The sequence below is a fragment of the Amyelois transitella genome, chromosome 4 (genome assembly GCF_032362555.1).
Source record: "Amyelois transitella isolate CPQ chromosome 4, ilAmyTran1.1, whole genome shotgun sequence".
Taxonomy (NCBI): Eukaryota; Metazoa; Arthropoda; class Insecta; order Lepidoptera; family Pyralidae; genus Amyelois; species Amyelois transitella.
The window spans coordinates 9,206,549-9,224,540 of record NC_083507.1 but is presented as its reverse complement, the minus strand read 5'-3'; the positions used below and the strand labels follow the sequence as shown (position 1 = coordinate 9,224,540).

Below are 17,992 nucleotides of genomic sequence, written 5' to 3'. Positions count from 1 at the left end.
AATAATACATCTTAATTCATCATCAGACAGAAATTTTATTAAGCGATATTTAGCAAAGATATCAGTTTATTTTCATTTGATAAGTACCTACATATATTTATAAAATTTTAAAAATGCTGGTTATAAATAAATTTACTCTAAAAAATATTCAAATCATACAAAACATGTTACTCTGCTTGTAAACTCATCATCTGAAAAATATAAAGTAAAAGGATACAAGGATAATGAAAATATAAAAATAAATGCATTTACCTTATAAACTAAATATACACATTTCATACATACTACTTATTCAATAATTCTTGCACTGCTACCATGGTTATGGTGGTCTTTTTAATTTAGCCTTTTATACATTCAAATGCAGATTAGGTCCTCAGTATGACACTTGCAGTATCTTTTTCATAGCATGTCAGTAGTTCAGCCTCAGTCATTATCATTAAAACCCAGAGAACACCTCACATCAGTTTTATCTCCACTTTTGTTGAACAGGATTTTGTGTACTTATTAAGGATGACTATTATAACAACTATCTCACTGAGGTTTTACATTTAAAATTTGTTCATAATATACACTAGATAAATCTAATATTCACGTCAGAGCTCTGTTTTGTCAGGTTGGCCTTTTTCCCCCTTAGGTTGAAGATCTTCATACAAACATGAGTCATCTGTGCCTTGTAAAGCATGTTTTGTACAAAGATGATGCTTTAAGTCCACTTCACCTTGGAAATTCCAATACCAGTCCTCCACAGCCTCTTCATTTTCTTCCAGCAAGCTCTCACATTGTGTCTTCATGTGAGTTACTTCTGCTGAAGGCTTATCCCACAGTTCATATGGAATGCCTAAATCCACCTTGACACCTTTATCTACCAACCCATGCAAGGTTTTAAAAGTCTGGCTCATTCCTTTGGCAAATCTCGTGCTGTCTTGTCTTTCTTTATGTATGTTGTATTGTAAGATTTTTTCACATACTCCTTCTAGTGATTCGATAAGTCTTAGTTCAGATTTTTGGTAACTGGTTTTCTTTTTAGGTTGGATATCATCGAGTGAGTATCCTACTTCAATAACATCGTGCACTTTGCCGGTTTCTTCGAGCCTGTCTTGTAGTTCAGTGGCCAGAATTTTGCAAACTTCGCATCTATTAGCGTACTTCACTCCAACATCTTCTTCCGATCTGATATCGACATCATGATTACAAAGAGTACTTGTAGTGCACAACAGTAAAATAAATAAGTATATAAACATGATATCGAATAGAAATAAGTGGACTTCTGTTTTCCAAAAACAAAATAATTCTGAGTTCTGAAATCTGAACACAAACCAGTCAATTGTAAAGATACTTCATCAATGAATGTCGATTTGACTTTGACAATCGCATACTGGTGCTGTAAACAGAGTTGCCAACTCAGATTTTGAAAAGGTCGTAGGCCAGATTAGAAAATTACGTAGACATAGTAAAATTTCCATATGAGAAATACGTAGATCTACGTACTTTTTTCTGCTTGAAATAAAGACGTGAATAAAACGACAATTCATAAGACCCTAAAAGTTGCAAACAGTCAGAAGATAGATAAAACTGGTTAAAGATATCTCCGCTAACAAAAATACATTCATACATACATAAAATCACGCCTCTTTCCCGGAGGGGTAGGCAGAGACCACCTCTTTCCACTTGCCACGATCTCTGCATATTTCCTTCGCTTCATCCACATTCATAACTCTCTTCATGCAAGCAAAAAAATAATAATAATAATAGTAATAAATAAATAAACATTCCAGTAACAAGTCAAGTTTCACATTATCTACATTCTACATATGAAACCACCACTTACAGATAATTTAAAAAAGTTTGCTACTTCATGGTCATCGATTTATTTTAATTATACAATTTTATATCATTTTCAGATTAATTAAATTTATACATATATTTACTAAAAAGTGTAATGTGTTCCTGCATAGACTCGCGATTTATTTTTAAGCTACTTTTCGTGAAAAGTAAGCCTGTTAGCGTTTCAGTGGAAAGTCTGTTTCTTATGTTCGTCATTTGCGTTATTATGTCCGTTACGGAACGTTTATTAACTTTTTTTTGCGAAAGTACCGGAATTAATTCAGTCTTACGACGAGATATGTTATTTTGCAATTGAATAATTTTGATAGAAAATACGTAGATTTTGGGACTAAAGTTTGTTGGTTTGCGTGAAAGGCTTAAAATACGTAGATCTACGTAAAAAGACGTAGAGTTGGCAACGCTGGCTGTAAACGTCTTTTTATGTAACAATGACAACTTACTTTATTTTTAACTAAAATTTGATTTTATGCAAAAGAAATTAAACACGGAGAGCCCATAGTTGCCCTGCCAGTGAACTTGGGACTAAAACACATTTTTGTATGTATCTCATAAACTTTTGATGGGATAGGAAATAGATAATTTGAATAAAGAATACTTGTACTAATTTTTGAATTAGTACAAGTAAACGGAATTACTATGCCATAAAAAAACCTGTAAAAAACCCATGTCTCGCAGCTCAGTCTTTCTACCGTAAAAAGTTGTGAGATCCATCCATGTAATACCAAGTCGGTTAATTTTTTTAGTCTCTACTTAAAGGACCTTCTGCCTTAAGTTATTATCATGCCAATATTATAAATATTTTACGTTTTAAACAAATAGATCGACTTGGACTTGGACTCTGGTGAGGAATTCGGTTGCTGGCCGGTCGTGCTGCTTGTGTGATAAAGAAAGAAAAATCTTTGATAAATCTTTTAATAATTTTGATACATACTAATAATCAAATTATGCGATGTCTAAGTCGATCTATTTGTTTAAAACGTAAAATATTTTTAATATTGGCATGATAATAACTTATGTAATAACTTAAGGCAGAAGGTCCTTTAAGTAGAGACTAAATAGATTAACCGACTTGGTATAACATGGATCTCACAACTTTTTACGGTAGAAAGACTGAGTTGCAAGACTTGGGGGTTTTTACAGGATGTTTTTGATGGCATCTCACTACTTTTTGTAGTCCTACTTCTTGGTACCTTTATATTATTATTTATTTCTTAGATTTTCGTACTTCAAGACATGTCCAATAATGTTTTTCATTGCGTCGATCATTTGACAAGTAATAATGTTGTTCAGTTTCATTGGCTACACACAACCTTACCCACCCTATACCTCCCGTTATGCCTCATATAGTAGGTACCTAATAGGTAGAAAATAATAGTTGTAGATAGTATCTACACCTATTATTTTCTATTATACAGTAATGATTCATTAACTGCAAATATAACCTTGTAATCCTATAAATTTATATAGGATTACAAAGTTATTCATGCAGTTGGTGTATTAGAAAACTGGACCGAAATTACAAAATATTTAGGTTTTCCCATGATTAAAACACTAAATTCTATTTGTATTTTAAATTTGAAGCTTCTATGTCTGCTAGAAGTGTCAGTCAGTGAGTGACAAAATTCAGAAACTTTAACAAGGTGTCATTCTTAAACTACTGGTTCAAAGAGACTGAAATTTTAAATATACTGTGTTTATATAATGCCTGATTAGTTACTGAAAATTCAAATTATAGGGGGGTCGAAAATAGCCTGAATTGCTTCGAGAAAAGGATGGTAAGGCCATGCCGCTTTTTTGGCTCGCCTTGGCAGGGGCTTTTAAACTAATAGTAATAAGGATTAACAATAAAAAGAGTTAAAATTTTAATATTCTTTTATATCAAGTTTAAACTGCTTGAGTAGCCACTCTAACCAAACACTGGTAACATTTCTCTCAAATGTGATTTCTTGAAACACATCACTTTTTGATTTTTCTTTGAAATCAAGTTTTTTAAACATTTGGATACTTTTGTGATTACTCATTGAGATTTTGGCTTCATACACCTTTAGTCCTATGAACTGTATTCCATATAGTAGCATTAAAATCACCGCTTCCCATCCAAGATGTCTGCCTTGAGCAGCTTTCTCTGCTATCATGATTTCTATTTCTCCGACTTTATTTTCATTGTCTGTTATAAATATATTTGTATCACCAATCATAGCTTCTGAAAGTATAAGAAATTCATATGAGATCTACATCACCAGATTTTATATGTCAAATAAATTTCTAGCATCAATATATAAGTATATCATGTAGGCATTTAAAAATCTATTCTGACTGTAAAAACCTGTAAGACAAGTTTTGCTTATTTATACAAACCAAAGAGAATTACTATGAATACAAATTAGGTATGTGGCTTTATATAAATATTAAGTTTATTTTGGATCAATTGCTGGACTGGCAAATATAAAGAAGATTATATTCCATACTGACCTATTTCATCTTGCTCTTTCTCTTTTAGTAAAATTATAAAAGTACACTCTGTAAAAAATATTTTTAGTTAAGGGATTTTTAATGTTAATGAATATCTAAACATAGAGAAAAATTGTGCATTATTACTGTCTTCATCATCAAGCCAAGATTTTTGCATGCTGTATTCCTCTTCTAAAGATAATGGTTCAGAGGCAGTTAGTTTCTGTAATTCTTCAGATTTCATCCACATATGGTATCTATAGAATAAACAAATTACTTACTCAAAATACTATAATGAAAAAAAATATACTTATCCGTTTGTCACATTAAACTTAAAAACGACTTAATTATGATGAAATTGCCCCAGGGTAATCTAAACATTCTGTAGTAAAAATAGACAATAATCGCCCTGGAAAAAATCTAGTTATATTTTTACACAAATCAATTAAATAACGATAAAATAATCCAACTTACTTTGGGACATGATGTTTCTTATAAGGCACAAGCACAATGTTGGTGCCACAAATTTTTGTAAAACTGTTTAGCTTCATTTTATCCAATTAATGTTATGACACTTCCCTAAAATTCTGTAACGAAATATCATTCTATTTTATTCAGAAGAACATGATAAATAAACCACACAGATTTATTATCATCAATGACATGTTAAAAAAAGATCAATCAATGTCAAAATAATGTCTAAATTATATTTCATTTTCTTTCGTTCGTTCGTTTCGTGCAAAGCCAAAGAGTGTTTCGTGTTTCGTTCGTTTCGTTTGGTTTTGTTTGTTTGGCAAAGATTTTGGTGGTTTTATGAGGTGTTGGGTGTTGCTTTCTTTGAATAAAAGTTTTCAAGTGTGATTATTACAAAGTGCCTGCTTTATTTTTTAACATCACTTGAGTTAATTAAAACATATGTTTCGGCTCTTACTACAAACAGTAAGGGTGTGGTAGTTTTTGCTACTCGATCTTATCTTAAAATCTGTTGAAAGATAACAAATCTTATTTGCAACATGAATCAATACCAAACAGAACGAAGACTTTGCTTGTGCTATGGAATGCTGGCGATATTACTAAGTGTTTCTGTTATATGCATTGCAATTCCGTATAATCATTGGCGCCCAACGCTAGACGTATGCCTCAGCTCATGGTTAGAGAATGCAAACTGTGGCTGTATATTATATGGAGTAAGCACATCACAATACTTTAACGGAGGACACAATTCATACTGTCTGTATACTATATTTGCTCCGCTACCACTGATAGTATATTCAATTGTTATGGTGTTATTCCACATGTATAGAGTCTGTATCAATAATGTTGGACAATATGAGGATGAAAAGAGTACAGCTATGGAAGAAATGTAAGTGTATGGCAATATTACATATCGCACCCCCGGTGCGACACTGTCACTTATGCAAAAACACAATTTAAAAGAGAAGCATTTAAAACTTTATCATCCCATAACATTGTCATATTTGAAGATTTTTACAAGATGAATAGTTTATACTGCGGTTACTATGTGTACTACAAAAGTAACGTTATCGCACCAAGTTAAGGGAAGCATTAGGATAGTTATTTACATATGTAACTCATTTTTGCAATTTTTGCATAAGTGACAGTGTTGCACCGGAGGTGCGATATATATTATTGCAGCAGTTGAAAAGATTCAAAATTAACATTATATGATCAAATATTTAACATTATATGTATTCTGTATCCCTCTCCAAGACAGGATAAGGTGAACAGAGTGCACCTTCGAGATCTGTCCTATAAATTCAAACTCACACTCACAGTTTTGAACATGATTTAAATTCAATGATTCAGTTTCTTTTTACTTTATATTTTCAATGATTCATTTCAGAGAAGGCGAAGCTATTGTAGTGACAACAAGGACACGAGTGAGTCAGCGGAATGATGCAGTGATATACTGTTGGATACCGACAGCTTGTATTGCTGCAGTGTTTGCTTTGTACAACCTCGTGCATGCTTCCATCATCACAGATGGTTTCTTGAAAACCTGCAACCAGTATCGGTCACATCTGGGCAGAGTGAGTTGTTGTTACAGATGTTATTATTTATAAATAATAGGCCAATCATCTTACTTGTGGTGTTAGTCCCAGATACATCTTTACCTCTCTGGTGAGAAATTTACTGTGCGCATTTTGAGTTTTGAACATCAAAACCAAGTCAATTTTTTAATGAGTTATGATTTGTAAGTGTCTGCCTGTCCTGTACAATTAATTTCCTTTAGATAATTTACTCTCTCTCATCTCTGCGTGTTCCGGGTGGTGGTCTGGAGCCCACTTTCCAACTAAAGTGCCAGAAATTTACTATCCATAATTATTACTTCCAGGATATACATGCTTCAGGGGATCAAGTAACCGCCATCCACTTTAGGTTGACATGCCAAGCTATTTTTGACTTTATGGATTACCTACTAAGGAACCCGCTCCAGTCTTCGGCTAGCAGGGCAGAATTCATTAACACAGGTCTATCTCTGCAACTTGCTTTGATCTCGTCTTGGGTATCTGTAGGTTTCTGGATAGCAATTGTTGTGTACACTTCAACTCGGGCATACAAAGAAAGAGATGTTCTCACATGCTGTGGAAACTGACCAAATTATCATTTAATGATTATTTACAATGGTCAACACAAGTTAAGTCCGAGGCTGTTTAATTTGACAGCAATTTAAGACATTGTTTAAGAGGATGTATCACTTTAAACAGTATTTATGAATATGATTTTTCTTAAGTATAACTTAAAGTGTGTCTTAAAATTTAAGTAACATTTATGTATAAGGCTGCTGTTTTCAGAAAGACTCCCAAATATTTATCATTATTATCTATTGTATAATGGTACAATTCGTTAAACATTATGATAAAATAACTAGTCACTTTAGTAACATCACTTTGTAACTCTAAAACTTTTGACTTTTACAACTACTTTTTTTTAATAGTTTTTATCATATATTGTGTAATGCATTGTGTTCATAATTTAAGATTAAGATTGTTTCTGTACCTAAAGCCTAGTTTATAGCCCAATGTTTAATCTATTATCTTTTTAAATCTGTTTAATCTATATTGACCAACAATTTTTCTGTTGACACAGTTGCTCTTTTACGTTTTGTTTTGTTTTGTTTATTTATGTCGTCTAGTGCCTATGCGGCGTGCAACTATCTCTATTATGCACAATACCGTTACGTCGACGGGGCTCTAAGGAGGAAGTATACTAGGTAATTGTTCATCTATTTTTTTATATTGTAATTTACAACGAACTACCAATAACGACAAAGAGAGACTGAAAAGACTATAAAACAATAAATGATAGAAGAAAAATGCACAACATATGCATGTATCAAAAATATGTAAAGTAATGTAAGTCATGCCAAGTTATTATTCCACCGAATATATTTTGTTTAGTATTTAATTACTTTAAGGAATTATGTAACTGTGCCGTCCACTTAAGCTATAGTAATTATAAGTAGATGAGGGAATAGTGTCCTTAACTGGGCTATTAAATATATTTTATAATAATATATAAAAGTATTTTTTTCCTGTTTTATCAATTATATTTTTATTCTTGAAATATTTGTTTTAATTCCAAGCAGTTTTTGTGGCCTTATTTATCTATAGATTAGTAGTATAAAAAACGCAAAGGTGACTAACTGATCTATGTATCAACGCACAAACCAAACTAATGGACCGATCGAATTGAACTTTGGTATGCAGGTATTTGCTATGACATAGGCAACCGGTTAGGATTTTTGGAAATTAGAAAATTTTACAGAATTATAATCACTCCACCTATTTAAGGCGCAATCTTGGAGTCAGCTTTATTCGTCTGTGTCTATGAGGTTCGGCCATACCAGCATGATGCTCATATGGAGAAATTAAAACTAGGTCAATACTCACATAAAATATATTTATTACCACAAAAAACAACATTTTTCTCTATAGGTACCTACAGGCAACTGACCACGCTTTGAGATTGTTTCTTAAGCGACGTACCGGCGACTTACTAGAATGTGTAGTTTCCTTTATTTCATCAGATCAACCCAATTAATATTTTAGTGTAAAATATATTTATTTTATAATATCCATAGGAATAATATTCAATCTGAAAATATAAATATTATTCAGAGTAATCAACGAGAATAGTGCATCTAGTCAACAAATAATAAAAAACAAATGTTATATGTATATGGAATAGAGTATCAAAAGATTTTCATACGTGAATGGCAGTATAATTCTGTTGACAATAATCTAAATATATTTCTTGGTAACTCGACTTTTCAAAAATATAGCGTGAAAGTTTAAAACTACAGTATATATTTAAAGTGGCTAAGTAAATATAATCCTATTTATTATGAACAACTTACAAGTGTGAAACCAAACTAAAATATACTTTGAGTAGAAATAATATCAAAATACAGTTACTATATTTATTAGCATTTCTTCCTTAATTAAATATACCAACAGGCATTGGATTGCACTTCAAAATATTTATTACGGGTTAACGTATAAATTTAAGAGATTTATATATATTCGTGTTTGTAAAATTTTGTGTAAAATATATCTACAAAATTTTATTTTAATCACAATTTTCCAATTACGTACATATGATTAATTTACGAAATATTTATTAATCTCAATATTTATCCAAAGAAATTATATTGGATTTGTCACAACAAAGCAATCGGCCGAGTAAAAATCAATACAACCACAATATAAGCCGATTGGTTTTGTATGTCACTGACTCTGAGCAAATATACAATCTAACATACCATACATCATTCACAACTACTAACAAATAACACTTATTGACACATTTAACAACTTGGCTTTAATATACATATAATAAATTTTAATTAATATTTTTTTATTTCTTATACACCCTACTATAATCTTAAATACCACTGCAATAAAAGATGTTCCATCTAGCTCTGACCTTCTCATTTCAACAAATCACAAGTATTGAATGAATTTTAATGCAATTTCAAAATATAAAGCATAAAAAAATAAATAGTAGATATATAAACGTTACAACATACCAAAAAATATGGTAAATACAAATTAACGTAGAAAAGAGATGAATGGAGAATGCTTCACTTAATTCCACCGAAGAGAGTTAGCTTATGTTTAATAAGAAAATAAATATCTAGTATTTATAAATGTATAATTCAGAATACATATTTAATTTGTGGTGGAGAATAAAAATATACAGGGTGACTTTTAATTCAACTGCATAAATTTAACTGTTAAGTGTACTCATCTAAAGGATATTTAAAAACGTTAAAAGAAAAATATCGGTTCATATTTCAGAAAGTACGAAAAAAAATAAAAGTATCAAAATCCATGATCCTAAATACGTAATATCACCCCGGCCGGCGGAAAGCGACGCGTAAGATTCAGAGGTCAACAACACAATTCATTCAGCTGAGCGATCTCGACATCTCTGTACTTTACTTGATCTTGATACTAGAAAAATAATTTATTTTTCAGACATTTATTTACATGTTTAGTTTTAATTTCTTTTTGTAGTATTGGTCTTTAATAAAGCGTGTGACGTAGTTTTTGAGGGGTTTTTAAATGTGAAAATGATGACGTTTAATTTAAATAAAAATAGGCTCAAACGGCTCAGAAGCATGGGTATAGTCTATGTTTAAAAGGATGCAGTTGTTTTAAATGTCACCCTGTATGTAGTGAAGAATACACTATACATGTTAAAACACTGATGGAACCTTTCCATAACATTCAACTATGATACTTGTGAACATTTATGTTGTATTTTGACACTCCGCCTCCCAATCCTCTGGAACCAACTTGTCCAAATGTTTGATGAACATCGGGTATGGACAAGGGTCATCACAGAATGGCAGTCTCAGTTCCATTGGCACCTCCACTTTAGTATTATTGCGATAAAAGGCCTGAAAATATGTATTTTGGGTTTAAAGTTTAAGAAAATAAAATTTTAATTTTTTTGTGAAAAGATATTTCCAAAATACAATCTGTATGCCACAAATTTTAATAAATAACTATATACGGGACAGATAGAGTTAGCCGCTTGTAAGACTATAAACATCAGTCAGGCCAATCAGAGAAAGTTCGTTTCCCATCATGGCCTGGCCGGGATTCGAACCTAGGACCATGTCGCAGACAAGCACACTACCGCTGCGCCACTGAGGCAAACTAGACAGTTTGGTCTGTGCTTTGTCTTTCAGTCACTCACTCAGTACTTGTAGTAAATATTCAAGTACCTTAACAAAGAAGCTCTCTTGCTCCACTTCTTCATGCAATTCCAGCACGATGCTGGCACCGTACTCGGGCTCCAACAGTTCCTCGTGGCCGAGCGCGCGCCACAGCGACACCACGTTGACGTCGTGCCCCGAGTACAGGTAGAGTGTGCGGTCCGTGTTCTCGTGGCTCTCGGCCTCCTTGAAATGCTGACGTATTTCACCTAGAAGTGGGCCTGCAATGACAAATTATATATTACAAGATTTTATAGAATAGTGTTTTATATGTTGTACGATAATCATACAAAATTTAGTTCAAAATCAGTACCACAAGTTAGATGTGAAATATTGGAGACTCATCACATTTATATAATTTAGTTGGGAATAAATATGAATGGATGTATTTTAAATTATCACAATGCCCTGGACTCACCAAAAGACACATTCAAGCCATTGATCAACCAAATAATTTTATTTGTGAGTAAATTAAAAGATGGCATCACATGCATTTGACAACATAGTTGAAACTTAATACATAAAATTCCTTACCTACTTGCAACCTGTGCAATGACTCGTTATAAGACAAAAGGGCTAAGCTGAGCATGAAAGGTGTACGCATTTTGTTAGGAAACACATTCTTAGTCCACTCAGGCAGCTTGAGGCCGGCTTCTTGCTGTGCTAGCATTGAACTGTACAAAAAGTCTACGTCCAAAACACTCCGCATGCTCTGGTTAGTATACTTAGACAAGTAATCGAAGAGTTCACTGAACCTTGGCTCCAAATCCTTTTCAGTTTTAAGTTCTTCATACATCTCTGTGAAAAGTTTACATTTCTTTGAGCCAGCTACTATCTGAAAATATAAGAAAGTTATATTTTGTGATTGTTGTTTCAATGAGATTTAAGACTAAAACAGACACACAGAAAGAGAGAGAAGTATTCAAACTTGACCCCTTACAATAGATTACCAACTTAAGGCTTATCTATACTAATATTATAAAGCTGAAGAGTTTGTTTGTTTGAACATGCTAATCTCAGGAACCACTGGTTCGAATTGAAAAATTATTTTTGCGTCGAATAGACCATTTATCAAGGAAGGCTTTAGGCTATATAACATCACGCACGCTGCTATAAAGAGCAAAGAAATAATTGAAAATGTGAAAAAAAAAACTAGGAAAATGATTCATTCTTGGGGCTAAAATAACTTTTCCACGCGGATGAAGTTGCGGGCACCGATAGTGATTCATAAAGGGATGCTAGCCCAATGACTAAAATATGAAACTCAAGTTTATGAGCACTCTTGATTGACTTACAATCTTATCAAGGTAGTCAATATTGTTTTACAGTAAGGTTTTGTCTATGCTCCTTATTTTAAAATAAGAACTTAAATTTATTTGCTAAAAATCCTACATTATCCAATTCCCTGGGAAGAGAGTGCACAGGTATGGGTTGCCAAGGAATCTCAGGATGCCACATCTGACGCTCAGTGGGCGGGTACAACCCTGCCAGGAAGGTGTATGCACTCATCATGCACCGGGATTTGTCGCTGCTACGTATGTATACATCCTTCTCATAATATTCCTCTGGGATAAAATTGGCGTAGTAGCTCCTGTATTTCTTTCCTAATTCATAGAGTTGAAGTTTTCCCACCTGTAAAATGTAGAATCAACATTTATGAACACTGACTTTTTATAGTTGAATAAAAAATGACAAGATTTGATATGGAAATCGGAGCCAATAGTCACAAGTCAAATATTTTGCACCTGTAAAATATTTTTTCACATGTCAACAGGACAATGAAAACCTTTGCATTATAGCTGTCCATTAGTAAATCAAATAAGAATGAAGAATGAATAGCTAATATTTACATTTGTAAGACTCCCCAATCCATCAGGCCACTGGTAATTCTTGAAGGGATCACTTTTATATGTGTGAGTGGGTGTGCGGGCTCCATGCCGGAAAAACTGAAAATGTGTTGAGATTATTTTAACTTATATGTTGCTACATATTTTGACTGAATCATTCCCAAAAGATTTTCTGTTAAATAATGAATATTGTTCCATGTTTTGTTAGACCATCGAGTTTGAATAAAAATCTTCCTTACACAACATGAAGTTAAAAAATGCCGTGTGGCTCCCGGCACCAATACAAAAAAGAATAGGACCACTCCATCTCTTTCCCATGGATGTCGTAAAAGGCGACTAAGGGATAGGCTTACAAACTTGGGATTTTTTTTAGGCGATGGGCTAGCAACCTGTCACTAGTTGAATCTCAATTCTATCGTTAAGCCAAATAGCTGAACGTGGCCATTCAGTCTTTTCAAGACTGTTGGCTCTGTCTTCCCCGCAAGGGATATAGACGTGACCATATGTATGTATGTATGTAAGTTAAAAAATTGGATAATGTATTAAGTCGAAAGCAAAAAAATTGGTAATATGCAAATGAAAAGAAACAATTACAATAACAACAAGCCGCAATGTTTTGGATTCGTATGGTAGAGTTTCACTGAGCACGCAGTATCCAAGCAGGCAGCTCAGTACGGCCAAGCCCAGGACTACTACAGCCACCGTCGTGGATCTCTTGGGGATCTGACAGCAGCCTGAACGCGAAGTCTTCGGCAAAGACTGTCTTCGCCAGGTATTATCGTCATTGTCATACTCCATTAGAATTAAAGAGTACTTTATAAAAAGCTTGCTTCTGCTACGTGATAAGGCAGAGTTGCTTCTTTTAACACTTTTTAAACTAGGAGATATTTGCTTTATAGATCTATGATGAGTCAATCTCTCACTGTTGTGGACCTTGATTTGACATTTGTTTGTTTATTTCAGTTTATTTGTTATAATAACAGTGATAAACTAATCATATGTCATTTTGTAACTTTTGCCACTTTTGTTCCTTCTGTATGTTCTGTCTGTCAAAAGAAAAGCACCACAAGATTTTTAATTTAGAATTTTTGGCATTCATTGACATTGACGTAAGATACCCATGTAGTAAGATTTTTTACGTAATTGAATTGGCCATTAGACGTGACCTCAGTTTTAAGGTCTATTTCCATTACGTTAGATTTGCGTTAGATAATGGAATGTACAATAAAACATTACATATTTTTTTGATACAAATGAATACACTTATACAGATTTTTGATCTTAACCTGCCTTTAGATAAAAATATACCTCACGAAATAAAAATACCGTTGTACCGTTATTTTGTGTTGTGTCATCATACCTACGTGTTGTGTTGTGAGTCTCGTTCAGTTGATTTGGTCGAGTGAAGGATATACAACCGATATTATTAATAATATATTTAATTACCTACTTAGATAAATTGTAGGTATTTAGTAAAGTTCGTGATTTCTTCCAGGTAAGTAATGTTACTATTATATAAATTCATCATTCCATATAATATTTGTTTATTGGTAAATTATTATCTAAATTGTAATAAAAGGCTAATCGCTAATATAGGTTTCAACAAAGTTTAATTTTCTGAATCCGAATATATTTCGTGGAATAAGGAATATATTTACCTAGTATAATCAATAGAATATTTTGTCTTTATTTGTTTATTAGTATTATCATTATATTCTGTGTACATTTATTTAATACTAGCTATTTTTTAATTTTAGTAATAAGTTGCCTATATATGTGTAAAATGTAACCGTTGTACTTTTATTTGTATATCCATTAACTCTGATACATATAAGAGTAGAGTAGAACATTCCACAGCTATATACCTACATAGGTACTGTAAATTTTATTTAATGATTTAATGATAGCATAAATATCTTAAAGTCTTAAGTGAGGTTAAGATACGGTTAGATTTAAATTTGAACTTAGTTAACAATTAGAAATTTTTATTTTTAATTTTCAACAATGTCTAATGTTTCAGGGTTCAGACTAAGTGAAATAAGTAGCAACAATAAAAATGCCATTTTTCAGTGGTCGTTGTTACAGCGCAGTTAAATTAGCTGGCAAAACAGCCGTAATAACTGGCTGTAATACTGGCATTGGCAAAGAAACTGTTTTGGATTTTTATAAAAGAGGTAAAAATAAGTATTTCCTTGAATGACTTTTATAAAAATTTATTCTAAATTCATTTTGATGAAAAAAAAATGATATAATTTTTGTAATATACTTTTTACAGTACATGAAAATTACTTTTATTAAGCCAATATTTTTTCAGGAGCTAAAATAATAATGGCTTGTCGCAGTTTGGAAAGAGCAGAAGAAGCAAAAAAAGACATCGAGGAAAAATGCAAAAACTGGCCAGACAAAGGGCAATTAGTGGTAGTAAAATGTGATCTTATGTCGTTAAACTCTGTACGAGAATGCGCTAAAACTATTTTGGATACAGAAACACAGATAAATATTCTGGTGAATAATGCCGGAGTTATGATGTGCCCGCAAGGAAAGACAGAAGACGGCTTCGACATTCAATTTGGAACTAATCATTTGGGACATTTCCTGTTTACGTTGCTACTTTTGCCGCGAATCATTAAAAGCAAACCTGCTCGGATCGTCACTGTTTCATCGAGAGCCCACAGTAGTATGTTGTTTTGTTAGACTGGTTTAGATATTTGTCTTAAATAAATAAACTAATAGGATTTATAATATAAATTATTTTATTTATTTCAGGACGGGGATTGAATTTAGATGATTTAAATTATGAATCCCGAACATATAGTCCCATTGAAGCATACAGTCGTAGTAAACTTGCAAACGTTTTGTTTTCCAGGGAGCTAGCAGCTAAATTAAAGGTAAACCAATAAATAAACATTTGTGAACATTTAAAAATACAATATAATTTTATTATTAAATATAATAATAAAAATAAAATGCTACATCACCGACTGATGATGAATGTCTGGTCTTCTAAAATTAAGCTAAAAAATAAGAATTAAACTTAGATTAAACATAAAAATACTTATAAAAAGGCCATTCGGTAAGTTAGTACTTACATACATATGTTTGCTCGAAATATATTGTAAATTAAGCTGAACCATCAATTTCATTATCCGCCTATATTCAATGGAATTTCAAAAAGTCAGTCTGCATAAGTTTATATTTAAAAAGTCAGCATCAAGTATAACAAAAAATCTCGTTAATATCCGTTCTCGGTTCTCGTATTCCCATGAGAAATCCTCTCATAGCTGACCACAGTTGAAACCTCCATACCAAATTTCAAATCATGAGACCCAGTATTTAGCTGTAAAAGCGTAAGAGACGTGATTTTTACACTAACTTTCACCTCCATTTAGCCTAGCGCCACCTTCACGCAAATTTAGCACCGCTTACAAAGGAAAACAGTTTTTTCGCAAGTCTCACGGGAACTATAGTTTTTATTAGGATGAAAAGTACCCTTTATAACTTTTGTGTCGTTTTTCTCTTGATTCTTAATTACATTTACGCAAATTTTCATGAAGATTGATTTAGTAAATAACGCGTGAAGAGACAACAAATAAATAAGCAAACATGATTTCGAATCCACAATCCTAACGTTTAAACAAAAATAGAATGAAAATACACCTTAAATGAGCGGAAACGGAATTTCCTTAAATCTATCTATGGTTTGAACTTTCCGTTTCCACTCTCCCCTAGTTGCTTTCTCCTTAATGTATAATTTAAAAAGTAATCTGTGACTAAAACGTATTTATTATACTGATTGTTCTCGCCTTGTTATTGTTTTAATTATTTTTTATATAATCCACAGGAACATAACATTGAAGGGGTAAACACATACAGTTTACACCCAGGAGTAATAAAGACAGAGTTGGGACGACATTTTGATAAAACCTTGTTTCCTTTTGCGCGGACGCTTTTTGGCTTCATCTTCGGGCCGTTCATCAAGTCTCCAGAGCTTGGTGCGCAGACCACCATATATTGTGCTGTTGATGAGAAATGTGCCAATGAGACAGGCTTGTATTACAGGTAAGTACGCAAACGTTTAATTATAATTTGTCTATAGATAGGTGCTCTTGTTTCGCATAGGTTCACTGATGGTAAGAACTTTCCCAAACCTGACATGGAACTTTTCAATCTATATATATTTATTACCATTAACTATAATAGGGATGAATTAAAAAGTATCTTCAATCTTTAAAATAGACTAATCATTACACTTCGGTATGATTTACAATCGGTACGTACTGCTCTCATGTAAGTAGGTACCTAGTTTTATAAATAATTGTCAATTTTTCAGCGACTGCCAAGTAACAACCCCATCGCAAATGGCTTTAGACGACGAAAATGCTAAGAAGCTGTGGGGGCTGTCAGAAAAGCTGGTCGGACTCGACTTCGATCCGTTCAAAGCGGCTTAGAAGTCGCTAAAATTCGTTGACAGTGTTTTATAATAAGTATATCCATTAAGTATACAGTGAGAGCATAAGTATACAGTAAGAGCATAAGTATACAGTAAGAGCATTTATTTTGTTATATTTATATTTAATATATTTGTAATTTTTACAAAAATAAAAATATTTACGTTATACTAGTTATTTCATACATTTCTAGCATATCCACCTATTATATTTTAAAAGTGCATGGAGCAAGCATCAGGAGGTTTGTGTTAAACTGAGTACGTAATTACATACTTACCTACCTAAGTTTGAAAAAAATTCACATGAAGATAAAGACATAGAGGATCCTTAGATTCTAAACTTCTAAATCACGAAGGAAACAAAACCGTCATTCATAGATTTTTGTGGTTAAATAACTCGTGGCTAAATCCTTTTTCAAGTTCACATAACATGCAAAGTTATGTCATGTCACTTAGTATGAATCATACATACATATGGTCACGTCTATATCCCTTGCAGGGTAGACAGGGCCAACAGTCTTGAAAAGACTGAATGGCTATGTTCAGCTAATGATTGAATTGAGATTCAAAAAGTGACAGGTTTCTAGCCCATCGCCTAAAAAAGAATCCCAAGTTTGTAAACATATCTTTTTTGTATTGGTGCAAATCTAGAACTAATTTAGAACTAAAGTTCGTCTTCAATATACGAGTAGATAAGATACCAAAAAAGTCAGAAAAAGAAGTAAGAATAAAAATCGGTGGACGGCACAAAAACCATAAAAAATATTAAAAACAAAGAAATACATCAAACTTCGGCAAAAAAATTAAACTATTCGTTGTCAGGGATCGTTTAATTCATTGCTTTTTTTGTGCTAATTTCGTCACTTTTTGTAAAAGCTAGTAGGTATACCTACGAATATTTCTTTTATAATAGTATAATATTGATATTATTAATGCCAGCATTCTGAAAGTTTTTAAGTACTTACATGCTTTTTTTCAGGTGGTATTTTCTTCGTAGATATATACCTACTACAGTACTACTACATTGATAGAAAGAGCTGTAATTTGGGGCAATTTACTTTCGTAGTTAGGTACATTAAAAATGTATATTGACTTTATCTACTACTTTACCATGACTCGACACCAAAAATAACATAAAACCGATAAGTATCA

At 32.5% G+C, this 17,992-nt stretch overlaps 5 protein-coding genes across 7 annotated transcripts; 2 read left to right on the top strand and 3 right to left on the bottom strand.

Annotated features, from left to right (window-relative positions):
* Positions 1-314: 314 nt before the first annotated feature.
* LOC106139292 (protein canopy 4) lies at positions 315-1,364 on the bottom strand. Its single transcript, XM_013340705.2, has one exon. It carries the CDS (start codon positions 1,239-1,241, stop codon positions 594-596), a length of 648 nt encoding a protein of 215 aa, XP_013196159.2. The 5' UTR covers positions 1,242-1,364; the 3' UTR covers positions 315-593.
* A 2,335-nt stretch (positions 1,365-3,699) lies between these two features.
* On the bottom strand, positions 3,700-4,973 carry LOC106139293 (alpha/beta-tubulin-N-acetyltransferase 9). 2 transcript variants are annotated; one of them, XM_013340707.2, is made up of 4 exons: positions 4,771-4,973; positions 4,444-4,553; positions 4,318-4,365; positions 3,700-4,048 (listed from the first exon to the last, which is right to left on the bottom strand). In XM_013340707.2, exons 1-4 carry the CDS (start codon positions 4,845-4,847, stop codon positions 3,708-3,710), a joined length of 576 nt encoding a protein of 191 aa, XP_013196161.1. In that variant the 5' UTR covers positions 4,848-4,973; the 3' UTR covers positions 3,700-3,707. The 2 variants fall into 2 exon arrangements, with proteins under 2 accessions (XP_013196161.1, XP_013196162.1); XM_013340708.2 differs by lacking the exon at positions 4,318-4,365.
* Positions 4,974-5,057: 84 nt separating this feature from the next.
* LOC106139291 (uncharacterized) lies at positions 5,058-7,884 on the top strand. The gene is made up of 3 exons (XM_013340704.2): positions 5,058-5,659; positions 6,161-6,347; positions 6,653-7,884. Exons 1-3 carry the CDS (start codon positions 5,310-5,312, stop codon positions 6,911-6,913), a joined length of 798 nt encoding a protein of 265 aa, XP_013196158.2. The 5' UTR covers positions 5,058-5,309; the 3' UTR covers positions 6,914-7,884.
* Positions 7,885-8,205: 321 nt separating this feature from the next.
* On the bottom strand, positions 8,206-13,460 carry LOC106139305 (prostatic acid phosphatase-like). The gene is made up of 6 exons (XM_013340729.2): positions 12,988-13,460; positions 12,397-12,492; positions 11,939-12,178; positions 11,081-11,381; positions 10,556-10,767; positions 8,206-10,225 (listed from the first exon to the last, which is right to left on the bottom strand). The coding sequence occupies exons 1-6, from the start codon at positions 13,189-13,191 to the stop codon at positions 10,076-10,078; spliced, it is 1,203 nt and encodes a 400-aa protein (XP_013196183.2). The 5' UTR covers positions 13,192-13,460; the 3' UTR covers positions 8,206-10,075.
* Positions 13,461-13,610: 150 nt separating this feature from the next.
* Positions 13,611-17,009, top strand: LOC106139306 (retinol dehydrogenase 13). Of its 2 annotated transcripts, XR_009657557.1 has the most exons (7): positions 13,611-13,888; positions 14,414-14,567; positions 14,708-15,070; positions 15,160-15,281; positions 16,235-16,452; positions 16,724-16,899; positions 16,938-17,009. XR_009657557.1 is itself a non-coding variant. In XM_013340730.2 (6 exons), the coding sequence occupies exons 2-6, from the start codon at positions 14,450-14,452 to the stop codon at positions 16,839-16,841; spliced, it is 939 nt and encodes a 312-aa protein (XP_013196184.2). In that variant the 5' UTR covers positions 13,612-13,888; positions 14,414-14,449; the 3' UTR covers positions 16,842-17,009. The 2 variants fall into 2 exon arrangements, 1 of the variants encoding a protein (XP_013196184.2); XM_013340730.2 differs by having other exon boundaries at positions 13,612-13,888; positions 16,724-17,009.
* Positions 17,010-17,992: the final 983 nt, after the last annotated feature.